Below are 22,500 nucleotides of genomic sequence, written 5' to 3' on the forward strand. Positions count from 1 at the left end.
ATAAGATACGGATGCATGGAGTCGGAGGAAGTGTATTGGCATGGATAGTGGATTGGTGAACCGATAGAAGACAGAGAGTTGGTATAAATGGGTATTTCTCCGGTTGGCAGTCAGTGGTGAGTGGGGTGCCACAGGGGTCGGTGCTGGGCCCGCAGCTGTTTACATTGATGATTTGGAAGAGGGGACTGAGTGTAGCTTAGCAAAATTTGCTGTTGACACTAAACTGACTGGAAAAGCAAATTGTACAGAGGATGTGGAGAGTCTGCAGAGGGATATAGATAGGTTAAGTGAGTGGGCCAAGGTCTGGCAGATGGAATACAACACTGGTAAATGTGAGATCATCCACTTTGGAAGGAATAATAGAAGAGCAGATTATTATTTGAATGGTGAAAGATTGCAGTATGCTGTTGTGCAGAGGGACTTGGGAGTGTTTGTGCATGAATCACAAAATGTTGGCTTGCAGGTACAACAGGTTATTGAGAAGGCAAATGGAATGTTGGCCTTTATTGCTAGAGGGATTGAATTCAAGAGCAGGGAGGTCATGCTGCAACTGTACAGGGTACTGGTGAGACTGCACCTGGAGTACTGTGTGCAGTTCTGGTCTCTATACTTGAGGAAGGATATACTGGCTTTGGAGGCAGTGCAGAGGAGGTTCACCAGGTTGATTCCAGGGATGAAGGGGTTAACCTATGAGGAGAGATTGAGTCGCCTGGGACTATACTCTCTGGAGTTCAGAAGAATGAGAGGGGATCTTATAGAAACATACAACATTTTGAAAGGGATAGATAAGATAGAAGTAGGAAAGTTGTTTCCATTGGTAGGTGAGACTAGAACTCGGGGACATTGCCTCAAGATTCAGGGGAGAAGATTTAGGATGGAGATGAGGAGAAACTGTTTTTCCCAGAGAGTGGTGAATCTGTGGAATTCTCTGCCCAGGGAAGCAGTTGAGGCTTCTTCACTAAATATATTTAAGAAACAGTTAGATAGGTTTTTACACAGTAAGGGAATTGAGGGTTATGGGGTAAAGGCAGGTAGATGGAGCTGAGTTTACGGACAGATCAGCCGTGATCTTATTGAATGGTGGGACAGGCTCGATGGCTGACTCCTGCTCCTATTTCTTACATTCTTATGTCTTTTGAAGATGCCGTGGATGCTGGGGGGTGGGGGTGGGAGCCGGCTGAGTTCACGACTTCCTGCAGCTTTTTCCCGACCCGTGCAGTGACCGCCCCTCCTCCCCACCCCGTACCAGACGGTGATTTTAAAAAAAAGCAACATTCAGAATGCTGTCTGAGGAAATCCGGCAGAGCCTCCGGTGACGTGCCGAATCTCCTCCAAACTCCGAATGAAGTGCAGCCGCAGGCGTGCCTGCTTTGTACCCGCTGGGCCCAGAGACGTCGGCGCCCAGGAACGCGGGGGCCCGGCTCGGACCCCGGACGCACCCACCTGCCGGTCGGGGATGACCGCGCTCTGCCGGCTGACCACAGCCCCGATCTGGCTGCTTCTGGGCCGGGAGTGGAAGTAGTCCTGCGATTCCGCCCTCGGCAACCTGGCCACGCGCCCCTCGATGCGCACCTGAGGGGTGACGGGAACAGCCTCGGTCAGCAGTACCAGCGGCGGGCTGCTCCCGGGCCGCCATGCGGCCCTCTATCTATTGGCGGGACCCGACGCAGGCTGGGAGACCGTTTCGCTGAACACCTACGCTCTGTCCGCCGGAGAAAGCAGGATCTCCCAGTGGCCACACGTTTTAATTCCACATCCCATTCCCATTCTGACATGTCTATCCACGGCCTCCTCTACTGTCAAGATGAAGCCACACTCAGGTTGGAGGAACAACACCTTATATTCCGTCTGGGTAGCCTCCAACCTGATGGCATGAACATCGACTTCTCTAACTTCCGCTAATGCCCCACCTCCCCCTCGTACCCCATCCGTTATTTATTTATATACACACATTCTTTCTCTCGCTCTCCTTTTTCTCCCTCTGTCCCTCTCACTATACCCCTTGCCCACCCTCTGGTTCCCCCTCCCCCTTTTCCTTCTCCCTGGGCCTCCTGTCCCATGGTCCTCTCATATCCCTTTTGCCAATCACCTGTCCAGCTCTTGGCTCCATCCCTCCCCCTCCTGTCTTCTCCTATCATTTCGGATCTCCCCCTCCCCCTCCCTCTTTCAAATCTCTTACTAGCTCTTCCTTCAGTTAGTCCTGACGAAGGGTCTCGGCCCAAAACGTCGACTGTACCCCTTCCTAGAGATGCTGCCTGGCCTGCTGCGTTCACCAGCAACTTTTATGTGTGTTGCTTGAAATTCCAGCATCTACAGATTTCCTCGTGTTTGCATTTTTAAATTAGCTACTTAGAAAACTATATTACTTCATTTATCTACCCAGCCACTGGGCGAATTCAACCCGAACCTAATCACGGGGACAACTTACAATGACCCATTAACCTACCAACTGGTACGTCTGTGGACCGTGGGAGGAAACCAGAGCACCCGGAGGAAACCCACGCGCTCACGGGAAGGAACAAATAAACTTTCCTACAGCGGACACCGGGATTGAACTCTGAACTCTGACACCCCGCCCCCTCCCCACCCCAAGTTGTAATAGCGTCGCGCAAGCAACTAGGTTAGCGCAGTGCCCCAAAGGCCCATGGGAAAAAAAACACACACGCACACACAAAACGCTGGAGGAGCTCAGCAGGTCAGGCTGCGTCTACGGAGAGGAATAAACAGCCGACGTTTCCGGACCGCCGATGTATCTTCTGTTCAATTCCCCTCCGTAGACGCTGCCCGAACTGCTGAATCCCTCCAGCGTTTTGTTTGTGTGTGTGTGTCTGAGAGAGATGGTCTGGCACGACTCCCGTTACCAACCTGGTGGTAAAGCTGTCATCCTCTGTCAGTCAGGTTAGTCCGCCACACAACTGTACAGCCTCAGTACCTCCCTGTGCGATTTTCATCCTCGATTTGCTCACTTGCAGACCCCAGTCAGTTTGACATCTCCCCCGCGGTCTCCGTCAGCACCGGTGCACCACAAGGCTGTGTGTTCAGCCCCCCGCCCTACCCGCCTTACACTCCTGACTGTGCGGCGAAGCACAGCTCTCGCGCCGTATCCCGGCTTGCTGACGGGTCCTCTTGCCGCGCTGACGGATCGGCATACAGGAGGGAGGTTGAAAATCCAGCTGGGCGGTGCCACAACGACAACCGCTCGCTCAACGTCAGCAAGACCCAGGAGCTGAGCACTGACTTCAGGAGCAGCAAACCACAGGTCCATCAGCCATTCCTCCTCGGAGGGTCAGCAACTTTAAAGTCCTCCTCAGCGTCATCATTTCAGACCCGGGCCCAGCACATTCGTGCCTCTACGTCCTTCGAAGTTTGTAAAGATTCAGCATGACTTCTAAAACTTTGACAAACTTCTACAGACGTATAGCGGAGTACTGACTGTCCGCGTCACGGCCGGGTACGGAAACACCAGCATCCCCGAATGGAAAAGACTACAAAAAGTAGCCGTCCGTCACGGGTAAAGCCCTCCCCGCCACTGAGGGCATCCACAATCTACAAGGAGCACTGGCGCAGGAAAGCAGCATCCGTCGTCAGGGACACCCCCCACCACCACCCAGGACACACTCTCTTCTCGCTGCTGCCGTCAGGAAGAAGGGGGGGAGAATAAATCGTGCAAAGATAAAGGAAGTAAGTTCACGGGTTCATTGCCCTTTCAGAAATCGGGTGGTGGAGGGGAAGAAGCTGTTCCTGAATCGCTGAGTGTGTGTCTTCAGGCTCCTGTACCTCCTCCCTGATGGCGGAGGGGAAGAAGCTGTTCCTGAATCGTTGAGTGTGTGTCTTCAGGCTCCTGTATCTCCTCCCTGATGGCAGAGGGGAAGAAGTTGTTCCTGAATCGTTGAGTGTGTGTCTTCAGGCTCCTGTACCTCCTCCCTGATGGCAGAGGGGAAGAAGCTGCTCCTGAATCGCTGAGTGTGGGTCTTCAGGTTCCCGTACCTCCTTGGTGACGGTAGCAATGAGAAGAGGGCATGTCCTGGGTGGTGGGGGTCCTTAATGATGGTTGCCACCTTTTTGAGGACTCGCTCCTTGAAGATGTCCTCAATGCTGGGGAGGCTGGTGCCCGTGATGGAAGCTTGGGTCGAACTGAGGCCTCTGTGGGTCAGGGATGACCATGGATGTTGTGTCCCAGCTGTCTAGATACACAATCCAGGGCAGTACGATATGGAGAGCGAGCTGTTGCCCGTGTAACAGGCTCCCCCTCTCCACACAGCTGATGAACCCAAAGGAACTGCAGAGGCCAATACAGTTTGGCACCAGGAGTTGCCAGTCAGCGTTGAACTCAACGTAGGGACTCCAGCTCCGGATTTTTCCCTCGGGGTTCACTCCCAAAGCCTTCCCTGTGAGTGGGTGTAGCCACAAGGCAGTAGAGGTTTGAGATCAGTTTTCCTTCTCCCAGATGAGCTGCCAACCACGGCTGACGAGCCCCATCTGCCCGGAGCGACTGGTTTTAAGGTGCCAGTAACCTACCTTTGCCCCTTCTCCTGTCAGTAGAAATGGTTCCGCCTGGCTTAGTAGGTAAACCACTCGTGAAGGCCGGGACCTGGACTTGGCTGTCAGAGGCTGTTTGAGACGCACGCCAATGAGAGCATTTGGACTCGGACTTGGAGCTTGTTCCCACTCCCACCCCGGACTATAACAACCTTGAAGGAACCAATGGAGGCCAGTGCTGATGACTAATTATCAAAATTAAATCTAAAAACTTGGAGATGAGCCCCATCCACTCTCCATGGACAGCCTGTTACGGTACATTAATTCTGTGAGCCACACCAGCCGGTGAAACAGGGGAGGGAAAGGTGATGGGTTTCGTAACAGAGTCGAGATGTAAATGAGGACGTACTTGCCTGTTCAGGGGCTCCCAATAGAACACAATTGCAGCAAACGGGTTACTCTCCTGGAGAAAGAGGAAATCAAGTGGCTCAGGCTGTGGAGTTTAATATCGGAGAACGTCTACACGATACAACCTGAAATTCTCACTCTTCACAGACATCCTCGCAACGGGGAGAAAGGAATGAGTGACATGAGAACGTAAGTGCTCGAAAGCCCCCCCGCCCAAAAAAACACAGGCAGCAGCAAAACCATCGACCCTCAGCCCCCTCCTCACCCGGCACTTGCTCCAGTGAAAGAATCAACCCCGTCACCCCCCACCAGGCAAGCAATAGCAAAGTCCCTGTGACTGAGAGTACAGGTGTTAACCCCAACACTTCGCCATCTCAGGAGAGGGAGAGGGAAGGAGAGAGAGAGGCGAGGGGAGAGGGAACGCCAACAGCTCGCTGTTTCAATGTCACCATTTACAATAAATCTCGACTAAAAGCGAGCGAGATATGTAATATGCTAATTAGTGGAATGATGTCAGAGTGTATGATAACAAGGGGCCAGTGCTGGTGGACAATAGGAAGAGAAATTGCACTCAAAAGGGTTGCAATGTACAATTGGTGTTTCCTATAGTGGGGGGAGTCTAGGACCAGAGGACACAGATAGAGTGGATGTGGAGAGGATGTTTCCTATAGTGGGGAGCGTCTAGGACCAGAGGACACAGATAGAGTGGATGTGGAGAGGATGTTTCCTATAGTGGCGAGAGTCTAGGACCAGAAGACACAGATAGAGTGGATGTGGAGAGGATGTTTCCTATAGTGGGGGAGTCTAGGACCAGAGGACACAACCTCAGAATAGAGGGACGTCCCTTTAGAACACAGATGAGGAGGAATTTCTGTAGCCAGAGGGTGGTGAATCTGTGGAAGTTGTTGCCACAGATGGCAGTGGAGGCCAAGTCATTGGGTATATTTAAAGCATAGGTTGATTGATTCTTAATTAGTCGGGGTGTCAAAGGTTATGGGGAGAAGGTGGGAGAACGGGTAAGTGGATGTGGAGAGGAGCGGGGACCAAGAGTTTCAACGCCCACTAGTTGCAACTTGTCTGTGACATTTTCAATGAGGTGGGAGAAGGCTTACTGCAACACACACACCACACCACGCACACACACACCACGCACACACACACCACGCACACACACACCACGCACACACACACGCACACACACACACGCGCGCACACACACACACGCACACACACACACACAAAATGCCAGAGGAACTTGGCCAGCTTTCAGGCCGAAACCCTTCTTCAGTCCTGACGAAAGGTCTCGGCCCGAAACGTCAACCGTTGACTCTTTTCCAAAGATGCTGCCTGGCCTGCTGAGTTCCTCCAGCGTTTTACGTGGGTTGCTTTGGACCTTTGCAGATTTCCTCCTGTTTTAGAAGATTTACTGCGGCAGAGGTGGGCCAGGAACGTGAGGAAAGAGAAGGCAGGGAAGGCAGGCGGCAAGGAGTGGGCCTAAACTGGGTTGCCATGACGGCAACCGGCCTACTGGGATGAGAGGAGCCTGCATGGGCGAGAGAGTTCATTCAGCAAGCTGCACAGGAGCTTTAAGGTGTTGTTACGGCAACCTTAACTACTCACCAGCTCCCTCCCCTTCCTGCTTTCGTAGTTAGTGAAGAACTTAAAACCGTCGGGTCCAAACCCCTTCAGAAGCAACATTCGAGCAGAGGGCTTTCCATCCCTAGAAGGAGGTTCAAAGTTCAAAGTACATTTATTATCTACAAATTTAAACTATATACAACCTTGAGATTCGTCTCCTGACGGGCAGCCAAGAAACCCAATAAAACACATTTCAAAAAAGCCTTTGGAGGGAGGAGCAAAAGATGGCGCCCGAGGGCAATGTCTTCCGGTTCATTCGCCAAACGGTTTAATTTCTGCCCTCTCATGTCTTGTCTCTTTTCCTTTCCAAGGGGGCCGGGCTCCTGTCGGAGTCCGTGACCTACAGCTGCAACTCAAGACTGCGGTTCTTCACAGCGGGGTGTTCTCGCCGAGCGGCCCAGCGCTTTCAACATCGCCAGGGAAGACGTGCGCCTTCGGGCCGCGTGACCCAATTCCTCGCCAGTAAGAGAGAGAAGCCTGTGGCTTGTCAAAATGTTGGGATAAACATCGTTTTTTTTTTTGGGTGGAGTCTCAATCGTGGTCTCTGGGGGGGGGGGCTTTGTTATTGCTTGCATAATGGATGGTGGTGGGGTCAATGTTTTTGCTGAAGGAAGTTGGGGGGGGGAAGGGCCCGGGGAGGGGGGGGTGTGGGTTGACGCTGCTACTGATGGTTCTCCGTGGGGGTGGGGGCAGAGGAAGGGCTTTGGGCTTCTAACGTTTTCCTGTCATTCATTCTTCAGGGCTTTCCTCCTGTTCCATGGCTGTCTGTGAAGAGTAAGAATCTCAGGTTGTATACTGTATGCATTTTCTGAAATAAATTGAACTCAATGTGCAGGGGAAAAAACACAAATCGTGCAAACAGTAAAAAGCAAGCAGATAACATTCAGAACTGAAGTTCACGGAAGCGAACCCAGAGTCATAAAGCCAATTCAGTAGCCCACTGGTTGTGTAACGTACATGACGGCTGTACAGTCCATCCCACTGAGAGAGCCCCAGACCCGCAGCAAAATCTTTTGGGTTCGCTTTCTCAACCAGTTAAAGCCTTGACAGATTCAGCAAACATACACACGCACACAAAATGCTGGGGGAACTCGGCAGGTCTTTGGAGGGGAATAAACAGTCCATGCTTCGGGGCGAGACCCTTCATCGGGACACTAGAATCCTTCAGCAAGCCCTGGCCCGGGATATCGACTGTTTATTCCCCTCCGTAGATGCTGCCTGACCTGCTGAGATTCTCCAGCATTGTGTCCCTGGCAGATTTTTTTTTTCTTTTTTTAGCCAAAATGGACAATTTCATGTTTTTTCCCACAGTTTACCCAGTTTATCAGACGCCTGCCTATCTATATCCCTTTAGAACGTAGAACATATACAGCACAGTACAGTTTGCAGCCTTAGACGTTGTGACCTTTTAATCTACTACAAGTTCAAGCCAACTCTTCCCTCCCAGGTAGCCCTCCAGTTTTCTATCATCTATGTGCCTGTCTATGACGGTGGCAGGGTGGAGGTATGTCTGTAGCGGAGGAAGTGTGAGATGTTCTTTCCCTCCGCTAGCCTGCCTGCTTAGCCCCTCCCGATCAGGTTCACGTGAACCTATGGGATCAGGTGGTGGGATGGTCATATGAGCAGCCGGTGCAGATCACAAGTCCTGGTTGTGCGACCGCCGATAATCTCTGAAGAGTACTGATAATGGCTGGGGAGGGGGCGGTCACCCGTCTTGTAAAGACACTGCCCAGAAGAAGGTGATGGCAAACCCCTTCTGTGGAAAAAAACTTGCCAAGAACAATCGTGCTCAATGGAAAGACCGTGATCGCCTATGTCAGACAACATGGCGCATAGTGATGATGTCACATGACAACGATGATGCCTATCTAAGAGTCTTTTAAATGTTCCTAATGCATCTGCCTCTATCATTCCATGGCTCCAGAACTCTCCAGAATCTTGAAAAGATCTACCTCTGACGGCTTCCCCTGTACTTCCCTCCAATCACCTTAAAATTATGCCACTCGCGAATCAGCTATTTCAGCCCCTGGGGGAAAGGAAATTCCTCTGGCAGTCCACTCTGTCCCTCTTATGATAAGGCCATAAGGCTCGGGAGTAAAATTAGGCTATTTGGCCCACCAGAGGGCCAGGGCATCAAAGGGTGTGGGGTGAAAGCAGGGGAGTGGGGATGACTGGATGAAGTGGATCAGCCCATGATTGAATGGTGGAGCAGGCACGATGGGGCAAATGGCCTGCTTCTGCTCCTATTACGGGAAGGATGTGGAAGTTTTACAGAGGGTGCGGAGGAGATTCACCAGGATGCTGCCTGGATTAGAGAGGCTGCGGAGGAGATTCACCAGGATGCTGCCTGGATTAGAGAGGTTGCACAGGAGATTTACCATGCTACTGTCTGGATTAGAGAGGGTGAAGAGGAGATTTACCAGGATACTGCCTGGATTAGAGAGGGTGCAGAGGTGATTCACCAGGACACTGTCTGTATTAGAGAGGGTGCAGAGGAGATTTATCAGGATGCTGCCTGGATTAGAGAGGGTGCAGAGGAGATTCACCACGATGCTGCCTGGATTAGAGAGGGTGCAGAGGTGATTCACCAGGATGCTGTCTGAATTAGAGAGGGTGCAGAGGAGATTTACCAGGATGCTGCCTGGATTAGAGAGGGTGCAGAGGAGATTCACCACGATACTGCCTGGATTAGAGAGGGTGCAGAGGAGATTTACCAGGATGCTGCCTGGATTAGAGAGGGTGCAGAGGAGATTCACCACGATACTGCCTGGATTAGAGAGGGTGCAGAGGAGATTCACCAGGATGCTGCCTGGATTAGAGAGGGTGCAGAGGAGATTCACCAGGATGCTGCCTGGATTAGAGAGGGTGCAGAGGAGATTCGCCAGGATGCTGCCTGGATTAGAGAGGCTGCGGAGGAGATTCACCAGGATGCTGTCTGGATTAGAGAGGGTGCAGAGGAGATTTACCAAGATGCTGCCTGGATTAGAGAGGGCGCAGAGGGAGATTCACCGGGATGCTGCCTGGATTAGAGAGGGTGCAGAGGAGATTCACCAGGATGCTGTCTGAATTAGAGAGGGTGCAGAGGAGATACACCACGATGCTGCCTGGATTAGAGAGGGTGCAGAGGAGATTTATCAGGATGCTACCTGGATTAGAGAGGGTGCAGAGGAGATTCACCAGGATGCTGCCTGGATTAGAGAGGGTGCAGAGGTGATTCACCAGGATGCTGTCTGAATTAGAGAGGGTGCAGAGGAGATTTACCAGGATGTTGCCTGGATTAGAGAGGGAGCAGAGGTGATTCACCAGGATGATGCCTGGATCAGAGAGGGCGCAGAGGGAGATTCACCAGGATGCTGCCTGGATCAGAGAGGGCGCAGAGGGAGATTCACCAGGATGCTGCCTGGATTAGAGAGGGTGCAGAGGAGATTTACCAGGATGCTGCTGGATTAGAGAGGGTACAGAGGAGATTCACCAGGATGCTGCCTGGATTAGAGAGGGCGCAGAGGAGATTTACCAGGATGCTGCCTGGATTAGAGAGGGTGAAGAGGAGATTTACCAGGATGCTGTCTGAATTAGAGAGGGTGCAGAGGAGATTTACCAGGATGCTGCCTGGATTAGAGAGGGTGCAGAGGAGATTTATCAGGATGCTGCCTGGATTAGAAAGGGTGCAGAGGTGATTCACCAGGACGCTGCCTGGATTAGAGAGGGCACAGAGGGAGATTCACCAGGATGCTGCCTGGATTAGAGAGGGTGCAGAGGAGATTCACCAGGATGCTGTCTGAATTAGAGAGGGTGCAGAGGAGATTCACCAGGATGCTGCCTGGATTAGAGAGGGTGCAGAGGAGATTTATCAGGATGCTGCCTGGATTAGAGAGGGTGCAGAGGTGATTCACCAGGATGCTGCCTGGATCAGAGAGGGCGCAGAGGAGATTTACCAGGATGCTGCCTGGATTAGAGAGGGTGAAGAGGAGATTTACCAGGATGCTGTCTGAATTAGAGAGGGTGCAGAGGAGATTTACCAGGATGCTGCCTGGATTAGAGAGGGTGCAGAGGAGATTTATCAGGATGCTGCCTGGATTAGAAAGGGTGCAGAGGTGATTCACCAGGACGCTGCCTGGATTAGAGAGGGCACAGAGGGAGATTCACCAGGATGCTGCCTGGATTAGAGAGGGTGCAGAGGAGATTCACCAGGATGCTGTCTGAATTAGAGAGGGTGCAGAGGAGATTCACCAGGATGCTGCCTGGATTAGAGAGGGTGCAGAGGAGATTTATCAGGATGCTGCCTGGATTAGAGAGGGTGCAGAGGTGATTCACCAGGATGCTGCCTGGATCAGAGAGGGCGCAGAGGGAGATTCACCTTGATGCTGCCTGGATTAGAGAGGGTGCAGAGGAGATTCACCAGGATGCTGTCTGAATTAGAGAGGGTGCAGAGGAGATTTATCAGGATGCTGCCTGGATTAGAGAGGGTAAAGAGGAGATTCACCAGGATGCTGCCTGGATTAGAGAGGGTGCAGAGGAGATTTATCAGGATGCTGCCTGGATTAGAGAGGGTGCAGAGGAAATTCACCAGGACGCTGCCTGGATCAGAGAGGGCGCAGAGGGAGATTCACCAGGATGCTGCCTGGATCAGAGATATGCAGACGAGATTCACCAGGATGCTGCCTGGATTAGAGAGGGTGCAGAGGAGATTCACCAGGATGCTGTCTGGATTAGAGAGGGTGCAGAGGAGATTTACCAAGATGCTGCCTGGATTAGAGAGGGCGCAGAGGGAGATTCACCGGGATGCTGCCTGGATCAGAGATGGTGCAGACGAGATTCACCAGGATGCTGCCTGGATTAGAGAGGGTGCAGAGGAGATTCACCAGGATGCTGTCTGGATTAGAGAGGGTGCAGAGGAGATTTACCAAGATGCTGCCTGGATTAGAGAGGGCGCAGAGGGAGATTCACCGGGATGCTGCCTGGATTAGAGAGGGTGCAGAGGAGATTCACCAGGATGCTGTCTGAATTAGAGAGGGTGCAGTGGAGATTCACCAGGATGCTGTCTGGATTAGAGAGGGTGCAGAGGAGATTTACCAAGATGCTGTCTGAATTAGAGAGGGTGCAGAGGAGATTCACCAGGATGCTGCCTGGATTAGAGAGGGTGCAGAGGAGATTTATCAGGATGCTACCTGGATTAGAGAGGGTGCAGAGGAGATTCAACACGATGCTGCCTGGATTACAGAGGGTGCAGAGGTGATTCACCAGGATGCTGTCTGAATTAGCGAGGGTGCAGAGGAGATTTACCAGGATGCTGCCTGGATTAGAGAGGGTGCAGAGGAGATTTATCAGGATGCTGCCTGGATTAGAGAGGGAGCAGAGGTGATTCACCAGGATGCTGCCTGAATCAGAGAGGGCGCATAGGGAGACTCACCGGGCTGCTGCCTGGATTAGAGAGGGTGCAGAGGAGATTTATCAGGATGCTGCCTGGATTAGAGAGGGAGCAGAGGTGATTCACCAGGATGCTGCCTGAATCAGAGAGGGCACATCGGGAGATTCACCGGGCTGCTGCCTGGATTAGAGAGGGTGCAGAGGAGATTCACCAGGATGCTGCCTGGATTAGAGAGGGTGCAGAGGTGATTCACCAGGATCCTGTCTGAATTAGAGAGGGTGCAGATGAGATTTACCAGGATGCTGCCTGGATTAGAGAAGGTGCAGAGGAGATTTACCAGGATGCTGCCTGGATTAGAGAGGGTGCAGAGGAGATTTATCAGGATGCTGCCTGGATTAGAGAGGGAGCAGAGGTGATTCACCAGGATGCTGCCTGAATCAGAGAGGGCGCATAGGGAGACTCACCGGGCTGCTGCCTGGATTAGAGAGGGTGCAGAGGAGATTTATCAGGATGCTGCCTGGATTAGAGAGGGAGCAGAGGTGATTCACCAGGATGCTGCCTGAATCAGAGAGGGCACATCGGGAGATTCACCGGGCTGCTGCCTGGATTAGAGAGGGTGCAGAGGAGATTCACCAGGATGCTGCCTGGATTAGAGAGGGTGCAGAGGTGATTCACCAGGATCCTGTCTGAATTAGAGAGGGTGCAGATGAGATTTACCAGGATGCTGCCTGGATTAGAGAAGGTGCAGAGGAGATTTATCAGGATGCTGCCTGGATTAGAGAGGGAGCAGAGGTGATTCACCAGGATGCCGCCTGGATCAGAGAGGGCGCAGAGGGTGATTCACCAGGATGCTGCCTGGATCAGAGAGGGCGCAGAGGCAGATTCACCAGGATGCTGCCTGGATTAGAGAGGGTGCAGAGGAGATTCACCACGATGCTGCCTGGATTAGAGAGGGTGCAGAGGTGATTCACCTGGATGCTGTCTGAATTAGAGAGGGTGCAGAGGAGATTTACCAGGATGCTGCCTGGATTAGAGAGGGTGCAGAGGAGATTTATCAGGATGCTGCCTGGATTAGAGAGGGAGCAGAGGTGATTCACCAGGATGCTGCCTGGATCAGAGAGGGTGCAGAGGAGATTCACCAGGATGCTGCCTGGATTAGAGAGGGTGCAGAGGTGATTCACCAGGATGCTGCCTGAATTAGAGAGGGTGCAGAGGAGATTTACCAAGATGCTGCCTGGATTAGAGAGGGTGCAGAGGAGATTTACCAAGATGCTGCCTGGATTAGAGAGAGTGCAGAGGAGATTCACCAGGATGCTGCCTGGATCAGAGAGGGCGCAGAGGGAGATTCACCAGGATGCTGCCTGGATCAGAGAGGGCGCAGAGGGAGATTCACCAGGATGCTGCCTGGATTAGAGAGGGTGCAGAGGAGATTTACCAGGATGCTGCTGGATTAGAGAGGGTACAGAGGAGATTCACCAGGATGCTGCCTGGATTAGAGAGGGTGTAGAGGAGATTCACCAGGATGCTGTCTGGATTAGAGAGTGTGCAGAGGAGATTTATCAGGATGCTGCCTGGATTAGAAAGGGTGCAGAGGTGATTCACCAGGACGCTGCCTGGATTAGAGAGGGCACAGAGGGAGATTCACCAGGATGCTGCCTGGATCAGAGAGGGCGCAGAGGGAGATTCACCGGGATGCTGCCTGGATTAGAGAGGGTGCAGAGGAGATTCACCAGGATGCTGTCTGAATTAGAGAGGGTGCAGAGGAGATTCACCAGGATGCTGCCTGGATTAGAGAGTGGTCAGAGGAGATTTATCAGGATGCTACCTGGATTAGAGAGGGTGCAGAGGTGATTCACCAGGATGCTGCCTGAATTAGAGAGGGTGCAGAGGAGATTTACCAAGATGCTGCCTGGATTAGAGAGGGTGCAGAGGAGATTTACCAAGATGCTGCCTGGATTAGAGAGAGTGCAGAGGAGATTCACCAGGATGCTGCCTGGATCAGAGAGGGCGCAGAGGGAGATTCACCAGGATGCTGCCTGGATCAGAGAGGGCGCAGAGGGAGATTCACCAGGATGCTGCCTGGATTAGAGAGGGTGCAGACTAGATTTACCAGGATGCTGCTGGATTAGAGAGGTTGCAGAGGAGATTTATCAGGATGCTGCCTGGATTAGAAAGGGTGCAGAGGTGATTCACCAGGACGCTGCCTGGATTAGAGAGGGCACAGACGGAGATTCACCAGGATGCTGCCTGGATTAGAGAGGGTGCAGAGGAGATTCACCAGGATGCTGCCTGGATTAGAGAGGGTGCAGAGGAGATTCACGAGGATGCTGCCTGGATTAGAGAGGGTGCAGAGGAGATTTATCAGGATGCTGCCTGGATTAGAGAGGATGCAGAGGTGATTCACCAGGATGCTGCCTTGATCAGAGTGGGCGCAGAGGGAGATTCACCGGGATGCTGCCTGGATTAGAGAGGGTGCAGAGGAGATTTATCAGGATGCAGCCTGGATTAGAGAGGGTGCAGAGGGAGATTCAGCAGGATGCTGCCTGGATTAGAGAGGGTGCAGAGGAGATTCACCAGGATGCTGCCTGGATTAGAGAGGGTGCAGAGGAGATTTATCAGGATGCTGCCTGGATTAGAGAGGGTGCAGAGGGAGATTCACCAGGATGCTGCCTGGATTAGAGAGGGTGCAGAGGAGATTCGCCAGGATGCTGCCTGGATTAGAGAGGGTGCGGAGGGAGATTCACCAGGATGCTGCCTGGATTAAAGAGGGTGCAGAGGGAGATTCACCAGGATGCTGCCTGGATTAGAGAGGGTGCAGAGGAGATTCGCCAGGATGCTGCCTGGATTAGAGAGAGTGCAGAGGAGATTCACCAGGATGCTGCCTGGATTAGACAGGGTGCAGAGGTGATTCACCAGGATGCTGCCTGGATTAGAGAGGGTGCATAGGATGCTGTCTGGATCGGAGAGCCAGCCTTATGAGGTTGAGCGAGCTCGGGCTTCTCTCTTTGGAGCGAAGGCGGGTGAGAGGCGACTTGATAGAGGTGTACAAGATGATAAGAGGCGTAGATCGAGTGGACAGCCGGAGACCTTTTGCAACTGGAGGGGGTGCATTCTTTTAAGGAGGAAAGTTCGGGGTGGGGGGGGTGAGTGGGATGTATGTTCTTTTACACAGAGAGAGGTGGGCCTGCCAGGGCTGGTGATATAGGCAGACACCTTAGGGACTTTTAAGAGACTCTTAGTTAGTCTCATGGATGACAGAAAAATGGTGGGATATGTAGGAGGGAAGGATTAGATTGATCTCGGAGCAGGTTTAAAGGTTGGAACAACATCATGGTCTGAAGGGCCTGTACTGTGCTGTAGTGTTCTCTGTTCTGAACAGGAAGTGGGAGATGTTCCCCTGGGTGCAGTGAAGTGATTAGGAAAGGCTGTTACTTGGCACAGGTGGCGAGGCACATGGCATTGGCCTCCTGGATAGACGGGCACTTCACTGCCTCTTCAAACCAGTCACCGAACTGCTTCATAGGGTCCAGGGAAACCAGGTGAGCTTCTTCAAATGCCTGCTCACAGCAAGAGGGAGAGAAAGAAGACTGTTAGACCACAAGACATCGGAGCAGAATTAGGCCATTCGGCCCATCGAGTCTGCTTCTGTGATCCCATCATGGCCGATTTACTATCTCCCCTCAACCACCCCCCACTCTGCTGCCTCCTCCCCCGCCCGTAAACCTCTGACGCCCCGACTAATCGAGATTCTGTCAGCCCCCGCTTTGTGCGGCCCGGTAGCGTAGCGGTCAGCACGACGCTTTACGGTACCGGAGACGCGGGTTCAATTCCCGCCACTGTCTGTCAGGAGTTCGTAGGTTCTCCCCTGTGACAGTGTGGGTTTCCTCCGGGTGCTACGGTTCCCTCCCACAGTCCAAAAGAACCCTACCGGTCGGTAGGTTAATTGGTCATTGTACATTGTCCCGTGATTAGGCGCAGGGTTAAATCGGGGAATAACTGGGGTGGCGCTGCTCGGGGGGCTGGAGGGGGCTGTTCTGCACTTTATCAAAAATAAAAATTTAAAATTTTAAAAAAGAAGTAAGTATACCGAAAGACTTGGCTGGTACAGCTCACCTCTGTTCTAAAGAGACGTCCCTCTATTCTGAGGCTGTGTCCTCTGGTCCCAGACTCCCCACTATAGGAAACATCCTCTCCACATCCACTCTATCTGTGTCCTCTGGTCCTAGACTCCCCCACTGCAGGAAACATCCTCTCCACATCCACTCTATCTGTGTCCTCTGGTCCTAGACTCCCCCACTATAGGAAAGATCCTCTCCACATCCACTCTATCTGTGCCCTCTGGTCCTAGACTCCCCCACTACAGGAAACATCCTCTCCACATCCACTCTATCTGTGTCCTCTGGTCCTAGACTCCCCCAACTATAGGAAACATCCTCTCCACATCCACTCTATCTGTGTCCTCTGGTCCTAGACTCCCCCACTATAGGAAACATCCTCTCCACATCCACTCTATCTGTGTCCTCTGGTCCTAGACTCCCCCACTGCAGGAAACATCCTCTCCACACCCACTCTATCTGTGTCCTCTGGTCCTGGACTCCCCCACTATAGGAAACATCCTCTCCACATCCACTCTGTCTGTGTCCTCTGGTCCTAGACTCCCCCACTATAGGAAACATCCTCTGCACATCCACTCTATCTGTGTCCTCTGGTCCTAGACTCCCCCAACTATAGGAAACATCCTCTCCACATCCACTCTATCTGTGTCCTCTGGTCCTAGACTCCCCCACTATAGGAAACATCCTCTCCACACCCACTCTATCTGTGTCCTCTGGTCCTAGACTCCCCCACTATAGGAAACATCCTCTCCACACCCACTCTATCTGTGTCCTCTGGTCCTCGACTCTCCCACTATAGGAAACATCCGCTCCACATCCACTCTGTCTGTGTCCTCTGGTCCTAGACTCTCCCACTATAGGAAACATCCTCTCCACATCCACTCTGTCTGTGTCCTCTGGTCCTAGACTCCCCCACTATAGGAAACATCCTCTCCACACCCACTCTATCTGTGTCCTCTGGTCCTAGACTCCCCCACTATAGGAAACATCCTCTCCACACCCACTCTATCTGTGTCCTCTGGTCCTAGACTCCCCCACTATAGGAAACATCCTCTCCACATCCACTCTATCTGTGTCCTCTGGTCCTCGACTCTCCCACTATAGGAAACATCCGCTCCACATCCACTCTGTCTGTGTCCTCTGGTCCTAGACTCTCCCACTATAGGAAACATCCTCTCCACATCCACTCTGTCTGTGTCCTCTGGTCCTAGACTCCCCCACTATAGGAAACATCCTCTCCACATCCACTCTATCTGTGCCCTCTGGTCCAAGACTCCCCCACTATAGGAAACATCCTCTCTACACCCACTCTATCTGTGTCCTCTGGTCCTGGACTCCCCCACTATAGGAAACATCCTCTCCACATCCACTCTGTCTGTGTCCTCTGGTCCTAGACTCCCCCACTATAGGAAACATCCTCTCCACATCCACTCTATCTGTGTCCTCTGGTCCTAGACTCCCCCAACTATAGGAAACATCCTCTCCACATCCACTCTATCTGTGTCCTCTGGTCCTAGACTCCCCCACTATAGGAAACATCCTCTCCACACCCACTCTATCTGTGTCCTCTGGTCCTAGACTCCCCCACTATAGGAAACATCCTCTCCACATCCACTCTATCTGTGTCCTCTGGTCCTCGACTCTCCCACTATAGGAAACATCCGCTCCACATCCACTCTGTCTGTGTCCTCTGGTACTAGACTCTCCCACTATAGGAAACATCCTCTCCACATCCACTCTGTCTGTGTCCTCTGGTCCTAGACTCCCCCACTATAGAAAACATCCTCTCCACACCCACTCTATCTGTGTCCTCTGGTCCTGGACTCCCCCACTATAGGAAACATCCTCTCCACATCCACTCTGTCTGTGTCCTCTGGTCCTAGACTCCCCCACTATAGGAAACATCCTCTCCACACCCACTCTATCTGTGCCCTCTGGTCCTGGACTCCCCCACTATAGGAAACATCCTCTCCACATCCACTCTATCTGTGTCCTCTGGTCCTCGACTCTCCCACTATAGGAAACATCCGCTCCACATCCACTCTGTCTGTGTCCTCTGGTCCTAGACTCCCCCACTATAGGAAACATCCTCTCCACACCCACTCTATCTGTGTCCTCTGGTCCTCGACTCTCCCACTATAGGAAACATCCGCTCCACATCCACTCTGTCTGTGTCCTCTGGTCCTAGACTCTCCCACTATAGGAAACATCCTCTCCACATCCACTCTGTCTGTGTCCTCTGGTCCTAGACTCCCCCACTATAGGAAACATCCTCTCCACACCCACTCTATCTGTGTCCTCTGGTCCTGGACTCCCCCACTATAGGAAACATCCTCTCCACATCCACTCTGTCTGTGTCCTCTGGTCCTAGACTCCCCCACTATAGGAAACATCCTCTCCACACCCACTCTATCTGTGCCCTCTGGTCCTGGACTCCCCCACTATAGGAAACATCCTCTCCACATCCACTCTATCTGTGTCCTCTGGTCCTAGACTCTCCCACTATAGGAAACATCCTCTCCACATCCACTCTGTCTGTGCCCTCTGGTCTTAGACTCTCCCACTATAGGAAACATCCTCTCCACATCCACTCTGTCTGTGTCCTCTGGTCCTAGACTCCCCCACTATAGGAAACATCCTCCCCAGGTCTTTCAATATTTGATAAGATGTCAGTGAGATTCCCCCCCCCACCCACCCCCTCATTCTTCTGAAGTCCAGTGAGTACAGGCTCAGAGCCAATTATTGCGGACTCCACTGCCTAGGGGGAACTTTGCCCGTTGACCCCGGGGCCACCTCTGAGTTTGAAGCCTTTTTTTAAAAATCCCTGAGATGTTTGCGCGCTCAGTTGTGACCGGTGTGCCTGCCGAGGGGGTGAAAGTCCGAGCCGTGTTTACCGTCGGAAGCACAGGTGCAGAGAAAGGACATTCAGGCACCTTGGATTTTTAAAATCTGGGTTACGTCCCCCGCAGAGCCCTGATCTCAACACCATCGAGGCTGTCTGCCATTCCCCTTTCGGGACAGAAGCCAGCAAGACTGCCGAAGTTTGCAGAACTGTGGCAAGTTCTCCCAGATACTTGGAACAACCTCCCAGCCGGGTTTCTTGCAAAACCGCACAGCAATGTATCTATGAGAATCGATGCATTTTTAAAGGCAAAGGATAGTCTCACCAAATATTGACTTGATTTTTTTTTACTGTTCACTGCTCTTTACAGTAAATTATTCTGATACTTAGAGATTTCCATTATTTCTGAGCTCTCTTTCGCTCTAAAGTACTGTGGCATTGTGGAGGTTGTGGTAAGGCAAGGTTTGTAGACAATGTGCAGGCAAGGATAGCCAGTGGCCAGAGCGTCGTCGACCCCGACAAGTGAGTCCCCTTGAAGAGGCACCGCGGGCAAGGTAGGCGAGGGTGACGGTGGTAGCGTGCAGTCAATCTTGTGGGGCCGCCGAAGTGAGACCTTTTCTAGAGAGTTCTTTCGGGAACATGGCTTCCCTTTGCAAAGATGATGAGCTCAGAACATAATGGAAGGACGGGAAGAACTCCCGAGGACTTGAGGGACAAGGTCCACGCTGTAGTGTTTGTGCACCAGGGGCCCCACTGGACTCCGCTCTCCCTCCCTGCCAAGCCCCCCTCCCCCCCGACAGGGTCCACACTCTCTCCCTGCTAGACCCTGTTCCTTCTCCTCATCACGACCCCCCCCGACAGGCCCCACACCCTCTCCCTGCTAGACCCTGTTCCTTCTCCACATCATGACCCCCCCCTCCCCCCGACAGGGTCCACACCCTCTCCCTGCTAGACCATGTTCCTTCTCCACATCATGACCCCCCCCCTCCCCCCGACAGGGTCCACACCCTCTCCCTGCTAGACCCTGTTCCTTCTCCACATCATGACCCCCCCCTGACAGGCCCCACACTCTCTCCCTGCTAGACCCTGTTCCTTCTCCACATCATGACCCCCTCTCCCCCCGACAGGGTCCACACTCTCTCCCTGCTAGACCCTGTTCCTTCTCCACATCACGACCCCCCCCCGACAGGCCCCACACCCTCTCCCTGCTAGACCCTGTTCCTTCTCCACATCACGACCCCCCCCTCCCCCCGACAGGGTCCACACTCTCTCCCTGCTAGACCCTGTTCCTTCTCCTCATCATGACCCCCTCTCCCCCCGACAGGGTCCACACCCTCTCCCTGCTAGACCCTGTTCCTTCTCCACATCACGACCCCCCCCGACAGGCCCCACACCCTCTCCCTGCTAGACCCTGTTCCTTCTCCTCATCACGACCCCCCCCCCGACAGGCCCCACACCCTCTCCCTGCTAGACCCTGTTCCTTCTCCACATCATGACACCCCCCCCCCGACAGGGTCCACACTCTCTCCCTGCTAGACCCTGTTCCTTCTCCTCATCATGACCCCCTCTCCCCCCGACAGGGTCCACACCCTCTCCCTACTAGACCCTGTTCCTTCTTCACATCATGACCCCCCCCTCCCCCCGACAGGGCCCACACCCTCTCCCTGCTAGACCCTGTTCCTTCTCCACATCACGACCCCCCCCTTCCCTCGACAGGCCCCACACTCTCTCCCTGCTAGACCCTGTTCCTTCTCCTCATCACGACCCCCCCCTTCCCTCGACAGGCCCCACACTCTCTCCCTGCTAGACCCTGTTCCTTCTCCTCATCACGACCCCCCCCTTCCCTCGACAGGCCCCACACTCTCTCCCTGCTAGACCCTGTTCCTTCTCCTCATCACGACCCCCCCCTTCCCTCGACAGGCCCCACACTCCTCCCTGCTAGACCCTGTTCCTTCTCCACATCATGACCCCCTCTCCCCCCGACAGGGTCCACACCCTCTCCCTGCTAGACCCTGTTCCTTCTCCTCATCACGACCCTCCCCCTCCCCCCCGACAGGGTCCACACCCTCTCCCTGCTAGACCCTGTTCCTTCTCCACATCAGGACCCCCCCCTCCCCCCGACAGGGTCCACACCCTCTCCCTGCTAGACCCTGTTCCTTCTCCACATCATGACACCCCCCCCCCGACAGGGTCCACACCCTCTCCCTGCTAGACCCTGTTCCTTCTCCACATCAGGACCCCCCCTCCCCCTCCCCCCGACAGGGTCCACACCCTCTCCCTGCTAGACCCTGTTCCTTCTCCACATCACGACCCCCCCCTCCCCCCGACAGGCCCCACACCCTCTCCCTGCTAGACCCTGTTCCTTCTCCACATCACGACTCCCCCCTCCCCCCGACAGGGTCCACACCCTCTCCCTGCTAGACCCTGTTCCTTCTCCACATCAGGACCCCCCCCTCCCCCCCGACAGGGTCCACACCCTCTCCCTGCTAGACCCTGTTCCTTCTCCACATCAGGACCCCCCCTCCCCCTCCCCCCGACAGGCCCCACACCCTCTCCCTGCTAGACCCTGTTCCTTCTCCACATCACGACCCCCCCCCGACAGGGTCCACACTCTCTCCCTGCTAGACCCTGTTCCTTCTCCTCATCACGACCCCCCCCTTCCCTCGACAGGCCCCACACTCTCTCCCTGCTAGACCCTGTTCCTTCTCCTCATCACGACCCCCCCCCGACAGGGTCCACACCCTCTCCCTGCTAGACCCTGTTCCTTCTCCTCATCACGACCCCCCCCCGACAGGGTCCACACTCTCTCCCTGCTAGACCCTGTTCCTTCTCCTCATCACGACCCCCCCCTCCCCCCCGACAGGGTCCACACCCTCTCCCTGCTAGACCCTGTTCCTTCTCCACATCAGGACCCCCCCCTCCCCCCCGACAGGGTCCACACCCTCTCCCTGCTAGACCCTGTTCCTTCTCCACATCAGGACCCCCCCCTCCCCCCCGACAGGGCCCACACCCTCTCCCTGCTAGACCCTGTTCCTTCTCCACATCAGGACCCCCCCCCCTGACAGGCCCCACACTCTCTCCCTGCTAGACCCTGTTCCTTCTCCACATCAGGACCTCCCCTACCCCCGACAGGGCCCACACCCTCTCCCTGCTAGACCCTGTTCCTTCTCCACATCATGACCCCCCCCCGACAGGGTCCACACTCTCTCCCTGCTAGACCCTGTTCCTTCTCCACATCAGGACCCCCCCTCCCCCCCGACAGGGTCCACACCCTCTCCCTGCTAGACCTTGTTCCCTCTTCACATCAGGACCTCCCCCCTCCCCCCGACAGGGTCCACACCCTCTCCCTGCTAGACCTTGTTCCTTCTCCACATCAGGACCTCCCCTCCCCCCGACAGGCCCCACACCCTCTCCCTGCTAGACCCTGTTCCTTCTCCTCATCACGACCCCCCCCCTCCCCCCCGACAGGGTCCACACCCTCTCCCTGCTAGACCTTGTTCCCTCTTCACATCAGGACCCCCTCCTGCCCTTAGCCCCCAACCCTACCCTCCACACCCCAGGGCAGCCCAGCACCGTAGGGGTTAGCACGTCACTTTACAGTATGGGTGATGGGTGACCCAGGATCAATTTCCGCTGCTGTCTACGGGGAG

The 22,500-nt window shown here is 53.9% G+C and overlaps 1 protein-coding gene and 1 long non-coding RNA gene across 2 annotated transcripts in view; one reads left to right on the forward strand and one right to left on the reverse strand.

Annotated features, from left to right (window-relative positions):
* The window catches only part of pnpo (pyridoxamine 5'-phosphate oxidase), a 30,255-nt gene that overhangs the window by 6,746 nt on the left and 1,009 nt on the right, over window positions 1–22,500 (reverse strand). Inside the window, exons 2-5 of the mRNA XM_063038075.1 lie at window positions 15,326–15,450; window positions 6,508–6,607; window positions 4,889–4,942; window positions 1,444–1,572 (exon numbers count right to left, since the gene is read on the reverse strand). Of these exons, the coding sequence (XP_062894145.1) occupies window positions 1,444–1,572; window positions 4,889–4,942; window positions 6,508–6,607; window positions 15,326–15,450 (408 nt within the window). The remainder of the gene's footprint in view (window positions 1–1,443; window positions 1,573–4,888; window positions 4,943–6,507; window positions 6,608–15,325; window positions 15,451–22,500) is intronic.
* Window positions 4,965–7,543, forward strand: LOC134340629 (uncharacterized). Its single transcript, XR_010016600.1, has 3 exons — window positions 4,965–5,076; window positions 6,837–6,987; window positions 7,266–7,543. It is a non-coding gene; the product is annotated as an uncharacterized LOC134340629 (long non-coding RNA).

Source organism: Mobula hypostoma, chromosome X1, assembly GCF_963921235.1.
Source record: "Mobula hypostoma chromosome X1, sMobHyp1.1, whole genome shotgun sequence".
NCBI lineage: Eukaryota > Metazoa > Chordata > Chondrichthyes > Myliobatiformes > Myliobatidae > Mobula > Mobula hypostoma.